This window comes from Camellia sinensis, chromosome 6, assembly GCF_055761805.1.
Source record: "Camellia sinensis isolate YWXY chromosome 6, ASM5576180v1, whole genome shotgun sequence".
In the NCBI taxonomy this organism is placed as follows: domain Eukaryota; kingdom Viridiplantae; phylum Streptophyta; class Magnoliopsida; order Ericales; family Theaceae; genus Camellia; species Camellia sinensis.
Window position 1 is genome coordinate 102,560,829 of NC_138966.1, and position 15,111 is coordinate 102,575,939.

Sequence of the window (15,111 nt, forward strand, 5' to 3'; positions counted from 1 at the left end):
AGAGGCCATTCACGGAAAAGAATGTGGGGCCCACATGAATGGTGTGATGCTAACCTGAAAAATCCTTAGACAAGGCTACTACTGGTGAACCATGGAAGAGGATCGTATTGGTTTTATATGGCGCTGGCACTAATGCTAGATTCATGCCAATCTCATGAACATTCCACCATCGAAGCTCTACAACATGACTTCACCATGGCCATTCTCTATTTAGGGGATAGATGTTATCGGCGCAGTCACGCCAAAAGGGTCAAACGGACATGAATTCATCTTAGTAGCGATTGGCTACTTCACGAAATAGGTGGAGGCCCAGTCCTACTTTGTGCTAAAAACGTCACATGTGGCTAAGTTCATCAAGAACAATATCATCTGCCAGTACAGGGTTTCGAATGAGATTATCTCTGATAATGGGTCACACTTCAAGAAAGAGGTGATAGACTTGCTTGAGAAATATAACGTGGCTTTCCATAAGTCATCGACCTACAGGCCGCAAACCAATAGAGCTGTTAAGGCTACGAACAAAAATATCAAGAAAATTCTACAAAAGATGGTAGAAACCTACAGGGATTGGCCAGATAAATTGCCATTTGTGCTTAACGGCTACAGGACCTCAATCCAAACATCTACAGGGGCGACCCCTTATTCTCTCGTTTAGGGGATGGAGGTTGTTTTGCGATTGAAATTGAAGTGCCCTCGCTACGAGTTATGGCTGAGTGTTAGATAGCAGAGGCAGATTGGCAGCAAAGTAGGTTTGAGGAGTTAATGTTGTTTCATGAGAGATGACTAAGAGCATTGTATCATGTCCAGGGCTACCAACGTCGAATTGCCAAGGCTTTTAACAAGAAAATTAAGTCCAAGAATCTCAAGGAGGGGGGGATGGTGTTGAAAGACAGCCGGGCTCCCATCCACGACCCTAGGGGCAAGTTCAAACCCAACTGGACTAGTCCTTACATAATCAAGTCAATCTGGTCAGGAGAGGCAATTATTCTTATGGACTTGGATGGGCTAGAGTTCTCGCAACCGATCAATATGGACAAATTGAAGAAATACTACCCCTAAGAGGCTCGCTAGGCCAAAAAGGCAACCTAGGAAAAAGTTAGAGCATGAAAATTAAAAATAAAGAAAAAATGAGCTCGCAAGGTTGAAAACCCTAAAGGGAGACTTTGGCAAAAGTTAGAATGTAAAAGGAGAGAGTTAATACTTGAGTGAACCTAAACCGAACTACGTAAGGACTGATTTCCATTTTTTGGATACGTAGGAAACTTCACCCTAAAGTTCGGCCGTAACTATCTTCGATTCAACTGTCTTGTCCGTTTTCTTGATCAGGTTATCTTTGTTCATCATCTATTAGTTCGATTATGTCCTTTATTTCAGGAAGAAAAGCTGATTACAGTGCAGAGCAGCAGTGATATGCAATCAGGGGTAGTTATGATTGCTTTTGATTCAGGACTGTACATCTTGAGAATCGACTATGTGCGTATCAGGTGGTGATCGTTTCCGAAAATTGGTTTGAAAAGTTTAAATAAAAGTTGATTTTGTTCAAAATTTTACCCTTTTACAACTTGGACCATTTTTGGGACCGAAAGAAAAATTTTCAGTACTCATAACTTTAATTTTATTGATTTCAACACAAGTCAGATGGCTAAGTCAGATGGCTCTATGCCAAAGACGGCCAAACCTCTGCCCCCTCATCGAGCCAAGCCAAACACTCCTCAGATAGGGTGTAACTGAAATTAATGGTAGGGGTCAAAATCTCTCTCGTTCTCCAGGCAGTAAGGTATCGGGGCAAGTGCGAGGCATGAATTGAAAATGAAGCCAGGCATTCTACTCCTGCCCCGGGCAGGTCTAATCATGCCCGAACTGGCGTCTGAACCGAAAAAGGAAATAGAACATGCAATGTGTGAGGCTAATCAACTCTACACCCGATTGTCTGGACATGTTGTATCTCATCTCAGCCAAATTAAGCAAGGGGCAACGCCAAGTTATGTCAGTTGCAGATTTGTTGCACATACAATCACACTATAAACCCTCTGAGGGGAAATCGACTAGCCGTTAGCGAAAGAAGTAAGCTTTGGCCGTGTACTCGGGATACGGGTCCACTACTTGCAGTTTATCCATTAACCATACCTGGAGAGGGATGAAAAATAAGAGAGATTAAAGAATAGAGAGGTGTACGATGAGAGAAAAGTAAGGAAGAGGTTATGAGAGAAAAACAGAGAATAAATGTTGAGTGTAAGAATTACAAATTAGAATGGTGGAAAATAATACCTAGAGAAGTAGCGGGCTCCCTGCCAATCGGGTAGTCTCTCCTCGATGGAAAGCATCTAAACCCATTAAGGTTTTGGCCAGCGCCAAACCCATGCAACTCTTACCCTCTTTCAGATATTGGGCCACTTTGATCAATCGCATGCTAGCTCCGCCGACACTAGGGGCAATGAGGAATCGTGCAAGAAGGCATAAACAGAGAGCATGTTGTCGGCGGCCTCACCAAAGAGGATCACTCCTGTCTCGAATAGCGAAAAATTGATGAACTAAACCTAGAATGTCTAGCTCCCCATCATGTGCCAAGGATTGAGCCTCGTGTAATGTTAACCCACACATCCATCCCAAAGCTTGGGCATGGCCAAAATGGGGCTGCGATATGATTTCTTCATTGCACCGGGACTCCATTAAAGCTCAAAATTCCTCGAGTGTTGGACACACCTCTTGTGATCTGAATTGATATACATGAGTGATCAAGTTCCAACATCGAACAGTGGCATGGAGGAATAGAAAGCAAAGAGAAGTGCGGTTTAGAGGGAAAAGGGCATTTAGGCCAAAACTACGAAAATTCACCTTTTCTGAGTCGTCCAAAGTGGCTATCCAATCTTAGAGCCTATTATTGCACAATGTTTCCATCTTGAGAGCAAAATATCAAAGACTTGCTATTCTATAAGAAAAATAGCATGGGAGCACCATTTATAGAGGATGAGAAAGTGCAGTGAATAACAGTTGGGCAGCACTGACCGACCTCACACTTAGGCCAGATCGTGCCTCAGTGAAGCCCAGCCATGCCTATTTAGGCCCAGCCGGGTCTAAATGGTGGCTCAGACCAATGCAGTTGCAGGAAAAGTTAGCCTTCGTCGTGACGTACCGCAGCTGTGTTTTAAGTCTTGTTTTGTTTGTACCAAGTGTTTTTTTAGTATTTTCAAGTTGTTTTCATTTCATTTTTCTGTTATTGAGTTATATTTTACATTTCATCCTGTCGTGGGTAATTATCTGATTCAAGAATGAATGCAAGAGTAGATATTTGTTATTTTAAGTCTTATGCGAAGTAACCATGCAAAGGTTACGCCATTCATTATATTGTGCAAGGAGATCATTCAAAAACTTGTCTTTTATAAACTACCGAATCCAACCCCAATCATTGTTTTACAAGGCAACAAAATAAAAGAGAATCCTTCAAAAAAACAAAAGGGTCTATCTAAAGCTAGTCTTTAACTATAAAGCAAAAAAAAAAAACAGACAGACAGACAAACAAAAACAAAAATCATCATCCTCATCAGTAACCCATCATCGCCCTCTTCCTTCTCGACTGCGGAGGAGGTGCATCACTAAGGCTATGGACTGCAAGTCAATCTCCTCTCCCTCGTCCTTAGGGGTCGTAGACCAGTCAAAAGACTCCTCGGAAGGTGAGCCCTGCCTCACTTGGCCTCTCCGTCGATCAGCTCCCCCTCGGCCCCTCACTAGGCCCCGTCTTCTTCTTCTCCCAGCCGAAAGAGGTCCTGCGAGCACTGCTGACGGTGGCTCAAGCTGAAAAGAGTACAGGTATCAGTATGGACTAATAGGAATATAAACAGTATGACAACAACAGTGAACTACAGACAGAGTATACCTCAATCCCATGAGGGACTAAAGCAGTCTGTCTCCCCCGTACCATAAGAAAAAGTCGGTCGATCGTCCAGAGAAGGTCATCAACATACGTCCGGGATATCTGCAAAAGGAATAGAATTTGAGAAAGGTAGACAGAGTAATAGAGAACAATGAACAGAAATGGTAGAAAACAAAACAAGATAAAGTGCAATGAGTAGAAACATAAAGAAATGTGTACTTGCTCTATGCCAGGAGCAAACGCTAGCATGCTGTCCCTCTCATCAATATGCTCAAGGGGGATCTGCTCGATCACTCCATTTGGACACATGTACATGATCTCAGTGGGAATTACGGGAAACCCAAGAATGGGAGCAACAGTAGGGGCATCGCCAGCCGCAGCAGCAGCAACAACAACCTCTGGAATAGCGCAAACCACGCCCAGGCTAAGAGGCGCCATCACCCGAGTATGTAAGAAGGTGGTGAAGTCGTCGGGCTCATGATGTCGATCACTATCCTCTCTCAACATCAGGAGGTTGATCTGAGGACCGTCCTGAAGCTCATGAACTACCCTCATGACTAGAGGAGGAGGATATGGAATGTTGGGGTCGGCGACGCCTCATGCCTGGCGGATGAACCTCTCCCTCGAGTAGTAAGCCCGGCCAAAGAGGCCCTCAAACAGAATCCGCATGGTGGAGGCATGCCATGCAGCAACATAGGTCTTCCTTGACGCCTGGGGAATGCCCGCCCAAGGATGCCAGTCAACCTGTGGAAGCAGACGTCAAATGTCAAAATGACAATGCAGTGTGAAAATGACAGTGCAGTATAGAAACAACAGTATGAGAATGACCGTGTAGTATAGAAAACAGTGCAGTATGCTTACAGTATGTAAAAGTTAAAGGTTGGTATTTTCTTACCTGATCCACAGTGATCGTGTTAAAGAAGTGGCGAAAATAAGGGAAGTCTTAGTCGACGGGGCGCTCAAATCGAGAGTTGTAGTACTGGGAGCGAGGTACTGACAACTCAATCGACCTCACCGAGACCAGAGCCAGAGAGGTGAAATATGTATAAACCCAGAGCTACAAGCAAAAAAAGATGGATAAAGTAAATGAGCAAATAAACAGGAAATACGAAGCAAACATGAGCAGGAAATGCAAAACTGAACAAAATGTAAAGATGAACAGAAGAAGTAACTATGAGGTGTACCTCCCAAACCCTCTAGTAGCCACTGAGTGGTTCTGCCTTGCGGCGGAATACAAAGCTCATATAGCAGTATAAGGTGGCCAGGCTGGCGCCACCCCAGTCATACTCTGTCACCTGTGGTAGGTGCACCAGTGCCCCTAGAAGATATAACCCTACGGTATTTTTCCTGTTCGCAAATAGGGTAGTACTTAGGAGATACATAAGGAAACCGTGGGTGTATTAGGCGACCTCATCTGGAGTAGTGGGCTGGGACTTAGAGAAATGTTCAAAGAACCAACTATACCTCACCATCCTATGATTGGTGGTGTCTGGGATCACCCCGAGAAGTTGACGTTGTGCGGCTCTATAATCTTTGAAAAATTGCTTTGATAGCATGCCAATGTGATGTATTGTGGCATTTCGGTTATATAATCTCTTGTTCTAATAGAAAGATTTTTCTTCTGGATTAATATTTTAGGGAGAATTATACCTCAGTGTGTTTTTTCAACACAAAAAATAATAATAATAATAATAATAACAATAATAATAAAAAATAATTTCAAACTAATGATAAAGTTTATAAATATTGATAATTAAATTCATAAACTTTTTCACTAATCTGTAAATATTTTTTCAAAACCCCACTAATGTGTAGTTTCCCAAATATTTTATGGAAAATGATTGGTGGCCCTAAAAAAGTTGGCCCTAATACCCCTAATTTCCATTTTTGGAAACTGTTTTTTTTTTTCTTTCTTTTTTCCTTTTTTTTTTTTTTTTTTTTTTTTTACCTAAAATGGCATTTCGGGGCATTCGAGCCCCGAAGCCTCGGGCCCTCAATCAGCGCCCATATTTTATCATTACTGCTGCTTTGTTCATAGCTCAGATGTGGCATAGTTGGATATAACTCAGATGTGCCGCGTTACATAGTTGCGGTTGATTACAAATTTGTTTATATTCATTGACAAATTTTTTTTTTTTCATAAGTTGCTTTCTCCTTCAGGCTTTACATAGAAACCTGCACTAAAGGAAGCATTCTTTTCTTGTCACTGCTGACATGTTGGTTGTTATACTTGTATAATGTAGCCTGCTAAAAACCCAACTTTAAATTTTTTATATATGAAAAAAATAAAAATAAATATCCAACTTCAAATTTCTGCTGCAGTCAAGCACAAAAAGAAAAAATAATCTGTTTCAGTGGCTAACTGTCTTACTTTCTTTGTTCAATTATTTTCCCTGAAATGCAGGTCCTTTTTGGACTGGAATATGCACATGCAATACAGGATATTAAAGAAGCATTTACAATTGAATCATCAAGACCACATGGGTCAACATCCAAATTAGAATTATATTGTGCTGATGTTATGTGTTCAGTTATGGATCCATCTGAAAATGTCAAAACTTCCAGTTGGCACCTGGGGTTGGATGCTAGTCTTGCTACTGATCAAGGTTCTGGCAACACAATTGGTACACTACATAGCATTGGCGGCTTGTCTTGGAGTTTACCTGAGGGACGTAGAATAGAGGACTGTTTGCTTTGTTGGGTTGGTGCTGACAATGCAGCCTTCGCAAATGTTGTTCTGACATTCAATGGATGTGAAATAGATACCGGATCCTGTGTGTTTTAACTTTATTCCAAAGCTCTCCCATGAAAAAAAGCTTTCCCATGCTACTCTTTTTAAATTTTTTTATGTAAATACAATCTCAATTCCAAAAAAATGTATTAAAATGAGGCAAATGGCATTTTTATAAATCTATTGCTTAAATATGCTTTCCTTAAACTGTGTGGATGGTCAACCGTGCCACTTAAAATGGGATGGAGATAGTTACTACTGAGTTCTTGAGTGTCTGCATATCCTTTGGGCCTGTCTGTCTTTTAAAATTTGATTTGCTTACACATTCATGCTGCTAACTTTTCTACCCTTTTTTTCCAGTCCCTGATATGATTCACTATTTCTTTTTTATTTGGAAAAAAATCTATGCATTCAAGCTGCGTCGTTATTACCCCTGCCCCTTTCTTTTATAGTCTGTTATTGTTACTAGTTTTGGAGAAAGAAAGGTTGATTCCCTATCTATTTTAGTCATTGGCCGTTGAAATATTGTGATTGATTTTTTCTACCCTTGAAATTAATTTCCAGAGCATATGAGCATGATGTCTTGTCTATTTAACTCGTCCTCTATCTAATTTTGTTGGCACTGGTCTCAGTCAGATATGATGCAGCAGAAAATCGCTTAGTGACTGATGTATCTCACCAGAGAAGGATTCTGAAGTGTAGGTATTATTTTTAACATATTCTTTTCCATTTCTTCCCTTTGAAGTTAAACCTCTTTTTATGGCATATTACATGATATGGTTGCCTATAGCATTGCCTTTGTTGAATTTTCTCATACTATTTTGTTGTCTTATCAAATCTTTTACTTTGTGCATAATGCTTATTCAGATATTACCTGGTTGAGAAGGCAAAGGATGCTAACATTATTGGGATATTGGTAGGAACTCTTGGTGTAGGTATCTTCTAAGATACTTCTGTTGTACTTTACTGTTCTATGCATTGATATCAGTTTCATCTTTTTGCTAAGCTTCAAAGCTTCATGTTTTGCATTCATACTTGTGGCTCGCTAACCACGCTCCAAATAAATTTTTTTGTCTTTATTGCATGCATTCGTTGCTAAAAGTAACGAGTAAAAGCAAAAAGGATATTTACAATGCTTTGGAAATAATAATTCTGATCACTAATTTAGTTTTTCTCCTCTACACCATGCCTGAGGCTAAATGAAGTAAACCTGAATGAATTGCATTGTTACTGCTGTTGCATTTTAGAAGTGATTTTACAGCTGCCATGTTGGTCTTGTTTCCTATTGAATACAGCACTCATGACCTGTCAATTAGGATATATATTTAGAAAATATCTCGTAGCTCAAATTTTGTGGCTCAAAAGTGGCTCAAATGGCCAAAACGACGTCGTTTTGGCCATTTTTATGTTGTTCTGTACTCAAAACGACGTCGTTTTGGCCATTTGAGCCACTTTTGAGCCACAAAATTTGAGCTACGTAGTATTCAGAATGGAATTTGTTCTTATGAAGTCCATAATTCCTCACAAACTAACCTTTATTGGCATTTTTTCGCAATTATTTTCTGTTCACTGATTATTTGAAAAAATCAACCTCAGACAAATTGATAAGACCTGTTAATTTTTCCTTTTCAGTTGCGTACATTCAGATAATTTTATGATCGTGTATCTCTTTTCATGAGATAAATTGAATTTTCTCTTTTATGTAATTTATTTTTCTCTCTGAGCATGAATCATCTTACTTTCTTGAAGATTGACATTTTATTTGAAACTCTTGATGCAGCTGGTTACTTGCACATGATTAATCAGATGAAGGAGTTGATCACCAAAGCTGGAAAGAAAGTCTATACTCTTGTTATGGGAAAACCAAACCCTGCTAAACTTGCCAACTTTCCCGAGGTAAACTTTGATGTATGCAAGCAGATGATTTTCTATTTTTGCTAGAGATTATAATACAAAATGTTATAACTTTCTTCTTTCTGCAGTGCGATGTCTTCGTTTATGTTTCTTGTGCACAAACTGCTCTTTTGGATAGCAAAGAGTTCTTATCTCCTGTTATTACCCCTTTTGAAGCCATGATAGCTTTCAGCAGGTATTGCCAGAAAATTCCCCTATTTACTAGTCAAATTATTAGTTAATGGTTCTTAACTCCATCTTTACCCGTTCAGTCTTTCAAACCATCTATTATCATTTTGTTGTAATCAGTTTGGCCTGATGGCCTTTCTGCAATAGGCACGTGTGCAAAAAGAATTTGCTTCCAGGCATTGCTAGTATTCCACCACATGTTCTGATATGTATTTGATTTTTTTTTTTTTTTCTTCTATAAGCATCTTGCAAAGCTGAAACTCGCATCATCTATAATATGTTTATTTTGATATTTTAGTTCTATTCACCTATCATGTTTCACAAATTTAATCTGATTGGATGCCTCAAATTTGTGAGAAATCTTTATCTAGATACTTCTTTGTTCCACAAATCTATGAAATGACTTATCAGAGAAAATATCTATGTAGTTAATTTGTTTCTGCCTACTTTTTTATATACTTGAAGGGAGTCCCATTGTCCCGTACAAGTTTGCATTTTGCAGATCCAAATCTTCTCCATTATGTAGTTGTGATGGAGGATCTCTTTAACATCATCCAGTGGTTCTAAAATAGTCTTATCAAGTTATCATTATTTCAAATTAAGAAAAAGTCATTACAAATTATTATTATTATTATTATTATTATTATTATTATTATAAAACTATTAGATGCTGTAATGTAGAGGATCTCAATCCACATTTTGCAACTTGAATGTGGAGAAATTGATGTGTAGCAATATGTTTTGGTGCAAAGTCCAATAGCACTTGGATATATAACTAAATATTCAAAAAGGACCTTTTTCCAAATAAAAAAGAAATAGTGTATCATATAAACTCTTTTGGAGAAAGAAAGGTTGATTCCCCAGCGGAAGTCAAAGGACAGGAGCTTATGTGATGGAATTTCAGAATTTGATGACTTCATTTCCAATGGAATCAAGAGACCAATTGGAAGAAGCACGATTTTCATTCCTTCAAGGTGGATATGTAGAAGATTTTGAACGGGAAGGTAACTTTGTTTGCTCTTTTGGCAACATTGTCTGTAGTAGTAATGAGTTGTTTGGAAATAATTAAGAAAAGCAATGGTAGAGTCATGCATGATCTATTCAGACTTGGCAAAAGAGTGAGAAACAATTAAAAGATTGGTTAAACTTCTTATTAGTTATTTTATAATGTTTTTGAATAAAAAGACAAAATTTCTTCTAAATTGTACCAAAAGATGACATAGTTTGAAATTATCTCATGCAAAATAGTTTAAGTTGGCGTCAGATGCATCTGAATTAGCTAAGCTAAATAAGCAGGGGACTAGAATGTCTCCTCCCTCTTGGAATTATTCTATTTTTCATTTTGTTTTTGAATATTGATTCTCATTCTCTTTTAGATTTCTTTTCTTTCCTTCTTATTTTCAAGAGTATTTGTAGAGGATAGGTCATTTTTTGGCACCATAGTAGGTCTAAGAATGAGAATTTACTTCTAGTGTGAATACATTGTTTCAGATTTTTTGCTCAATTTTTATTTGCAAAGATGCTTTCAAATAAAAAATAGTGTTCTGTGAACACATGGGCTTTGTATTTTATAATGGATTATAATGAACTGTGTATTTTACTTTTGTTAACCGCAACTTTGAACTTCGAGGTCAAGTTTTCCAACAAGAGGAGATTGATGTATCTTTTACCGTAACCTTGCAAATATGCAAGGGCAATTGATTTTGGTCGTTAAAGTTAATATTGTATTTTTATGATTTTCCAACAAGAGGATATTGATTTACCTATTTTCGCCAATATGGCAATTTTGTTCTTCAGGGTTGTGAAGAAAGAACCTGCACAGAAACCCATTTCATACTTCAAATTATTTAGCTGTTTGTTCCCTTTATTATATCCCTTTCCCAAATTAATAAGGATCATCCGATGATAAATGTTGTTTACAATAAAATTATTTATATTTATTGTCCATGCCTTATTGATTTGGCCACTCTAGTTTTTAGAATAGAAAACACTCTCCAAAAGGCAGGGGGAAAATCTTTACATGGTGATTATTTATTTTTCTACTTGTTTTCTGTTTCTATTAATTTGCTTGACGGAAAACTTTCTCTCTTATTTATTTATTTATTTCCTGTTTTTCTGTAGGTAAGACAGATAAAATCATACATAACCCAAATTTACCTTTTTGGTGTTTAGGAACATGGTAAATGTAATTAATGTTTCTAATATTTTGAATATTTGAATGTGTGGCTTATTAGAGATCAGTAAGGAAAATGAAGATGGAACTCTTGCCTTAGTGAAAGCAACGGAGAAGGCTCTTCAGGTGAGCAGCAAGGACCCTAAACCTATAATCAAGGGAACAACTAAATCTGGGGCAGAGTATCTTGCATCTCGATCTTATCACGGTCTTGACATTCAAAGCCACAGTTCCTTGCTGGAGCCCTTTTCAATTGGTAGAATCGAGAATGCTTCAGGGTATGAGGATGAGAAAAGCAAGCAAGAGAGCTTGTCATGACTCTACCAGTTAAAACTGTGTGTGTGTGTGCGCGCGCGCGCGCGTGTGTGTGAGTGAGAGAGAGAGAGAGATACATTAGGGAAAATATATGCCCACAAGTAAATCATTCAATGGGAATAGAAACTAATGCGGAAAAATTAAATCAAAAGCAACACGAGAATTTTACGTGGTTCTCCCAATGTAAGGTACGTCTACGGGATCGAAATCCGATTCCACTATCGACCAAATAGTTTCCAAACAATTACAAACGAGACACGAATGGTCTCACAAAACCACCCTTAGGTAAATTCTAAATAATCACAAATAAACAAGAGGAAAGACCTCACCAAATAGATGAACCAAAATCTTCAGAACCAGAGTTGTAGAAGGCCCAAAATCTGAATCAAACTAGCATCGAATCAAAGATTCTATGGTTCAAAAACAAACCCTTGGAAATCGAATCCACACAGCAACCATTCTCTCATAGAAAAAAGGTTACACCCAAAGCACTGTCTTCCATAAAACCAATTCGCTGCCATTACGCTCTCTGATTTTCCAAGGACTAAAACAATATATATATATATATATATATATATTATTGAATCTTAGGTTTTGTAATCAAACCCTAATTGTTACCAAACTGAATTAGGTCTCTCAAAATTAGATATAATATATATAAAATATATTATACCCAAACCAAATTAGAATTCTTTAACCAAAACCAATTGGGTTCCAAACTCCACTAAGGAGGTATACCCAACAATTCTCCTCCCACCGACTTAGGTGGAAAGATCAACCATACCTGCCAAAGTTCGACACTTCAATTGTTTGTCCCTCAACAAAGTCTTAGTCAACATATCCGAAATATTATCATCCGTGTGAACCTTTTCGAGTTGTAACAATTTCGAATCTAACACATCACGAATCCAATGGTATCTCACATCAATGTGTTTCGATCTCGAATGAAAAGTAGAATTTTACTCAAGTGAATAGCACTTTGACTATCACAATAAAACACATATTTTTCTTGTTTCAAACCCAACTCTTACAAAAATTTCTTCAACCATAACTCTTCTTTGCAAGCTTCTGTAATGGCAATAAATTCAGCTTCGGTAGTTGAGAGAGCAACACATTTTTGTAATTTAGATTGTCATGCCACAGCTCCCCCTGCAAAAGTCATCAAATACCCTGAAGTAGATTTTCTAGTATCAACATCACTGGTCATGTCAGAATTTGTGAACCCATCAAGCATCGGCTTGCCATCCCCAAAACACAAGCACACCTTCGAAGTCCCTCAAAGATATCTTAAAATCCATTTTACTGTTGCCCAATGTTCTTTACCCGGATTAGAGAGAAACCGACTCACTACACTAACGGCGTGAGCAATATCCGGCCTTGTACAAACCATGGCGTACATCAAAGAACCAACTACTGAAGCATAAGGAATTTTCTGCATCTCTTCCTTGTTTTTCTCACTTGTAGGACATTGATTCGAACTAAGCTTGAAGTGACCCGCAAGTGGACAACCAACCGGCTTTGCTTTATCCATGTTGAACCTCTCAAGAACTTTCTCAATGTAGCTTTCTTGAGACAACCAAATCAGCTCCTCTTTGTGATCACGAATAATTTTCATACCAAGTATTTGCTTTGCCAGTCCCAAATCTTTCATAGCAAAAGATTTACTCAACTCTAACTTCAGCTTGTTAATCATGGTAGAATCTTGACCCACAATTAACATGTCATCAACATAAAGCAAAAGAATAATAAATTTGCCATTCAGAAAATTTTTCACAAACACACAATGATCCGAAGTGGTTTTACAAAAATCATTATTCATCATGAAATAGTCAAATTTTTTATACCATTGCCGCGGAGCTTGCTTGAGACCATACAAACTTTTCTTCAATTTGCACACAAATTTCTCTTTTCCTTTTTCCACAAAACCTTCCGGTTGCTCCATGTAAATTTCTTCTTCAAGGTCACCATGAAGAAATGCGGTCTTCACATCAAGTTGCTCAACTTCAAGGTTCATACTTGCAGCCATGCCAAGTACAACCCGAATGGAAGACAACTTCACAACCGGCGAGAAAATCTCATCAAAGTCAATACCTTTCTTTTGCCCAAAGCCTTTCATAACAAGACGTGCTTTGTACCTTAGATTCTTCCTATCATTCTTCAATTTGAAAACCCACTTATTTTTCAAAATTTTTCTCCCCTTAGGCAACTTCACTAAATCATAAGTGTGATTTTCAAGTAAGGAATTCATCTCCTCTTCCATGGCCTTTTTCCAATCACCTTTCTTTGCATGCTCAATTGCTTCTTGATAGCTTTCGGGCTCCCCTTAATCAGAAATCAACGCAAACTCATTGGGAGGATACTTTCTCAAAGGTTGTCGGTCCCTTGTAGATTTCCTCAACTCAAGTTGTGGTGGCGGTTCTTGAGTTGGATGCTCTTCCTCAATTTCTGGCTCAATTTCATTAGGATTAGCATCATCCTCCACATCTTCAATAGGTGGCTGTACATCTCCCCCATTTTCATCATCAACTGAAGATGAGGGAGATGGATCCATGTCGATGAGATCACTAGTTTTTGGCTCCGGTTGATCACCTTTGCAAAAGTCTTCAATTGTTTGGTCTTCAAGAAACACAACATCACGGCTTCAAATGAATTTCTTGTCGACCAGATCCCACAATCTATACCTGAATTCATCACCACCATAGCCAAGAAAAATACATTGTCTTGACTTACTATCAAGCTTGGACCTCTCATCCTTTGGAATGTGAACAAAAACTCGGCAACCAAACACTCTCAAGTGCTCATAAGACACATCTTTGCCGGTCCAAACTCTTTCTGGAACATCACCATTCAACGGATAGGAAGAAGACAAATTGATCATGTCAACCGCTGTCCTCATTGGCTCACCCCAAAAGGATCTTGGCAATTTAACTTGTGAAAGCAAACACCTTGTTCTTTCCATAGTGGTGCAGTTCATCCTCTCGGCAACGCCATTTTGTTGAGGAGTCTTCTTAACTGTCTTTTGGTGCCGAACACCTTGGTTGCGACAATACTCATCAAATGGCCCAATGTATTCACCACCATTTGTCTGATCGGATGCACTTCAATTTCTACCCTATTTCTCTTTCAACCATGGCCTGAAAATGCTTAAATACTTCTAGAACTTGATCTTTAGTTTTCAGTAAAAAGGCCCAAACTTTTCTTGAATAATCATCAATGAAAGTAACAAAATAAAGTGCACCACTATGTGTTCTAACTTTCAAAGGACCACAAACATCCGAATGAATCAACTCCAAAACATTTTCTTTTCTAGAAATAACATTCTTCTTAAAAGAAACTCTATGTTGTTTACCCGCCAAACAATGAACACAAGTTTCAAGATGTGTACCTTTCAAACCGGGTAGAAGCTCTTTCTTGAACAAAACTTGTAGCCCTTTTTCACTCATATGGCCAAGCCGCTTGTGCCACAATTCGGTAGAAATATCATCTTCATGTACATTGACAATACCTTTACAAACTTTTTCTTGCATCGAATAAAGTGTATGAGTCTTCTTGCACTTAGCCACCACCAAAGAACCCTTTGTGAGCTTCCATATTCCATCACCAAATTTGTTGTTGAAGCCTTCATCATGTAGCTTCCCAGTAGAGATCAAATTGAGGCGAAAGTCGGGAACATGCCTCACATCTTTAAGCAATAACTTGCAGCCCAAATTTGTTTCCAAGCAAACATCACCCATGCCAATAATCGTGGACAAACCTTCATTACCCATTCGAACAGAACCATAATCTCCTTTGGTGTAGGTAGTGAAAAAATCAACTCGAGAAGTCACATGAAAAGAAGCACGGGAATCAATCACCCAATTGCTCTTTTGGCCCACAAAATTGATACAATCATCTTCACAAACGACCATAAGATCACCATTGGTAGTAACTGCTGTTGTG

General features: G+C 38.5%; 1 protein-coding gene across 1 annotated transcript; it reads left to right on the plus strand.

Moving 5' to 3' along the window:
• Positions 1-6,128: 6,128 nt before the first annotated feature.
• Positions 6,129-11,175, plus strand: LOC114307111 (2-(3-amino-3-carboxypropyl)histidine synthase subunit 2-like). The gene is made up of 7 exons (XM_082876286.1): positions 6,129-6,645; positions 7,235-7,304; positions 7,470-7,537; positions 8,383-8,498; positions 8,585-8,691; positions 9,549-9,688; positions 10,919-11,175. The coding sequence occupies exons 1-7, from the start codon at positions 6,270-6,272 to the stop codon at positions 11,173-11,175; spliced, it is 1,134 nt and encodes a 377-aa protein (XP_082732412.1). The 5' UTR covers positions 6,129-6,269.
• Positions 11,176-15,111: the final 3,936 nt, after the last annotated feature.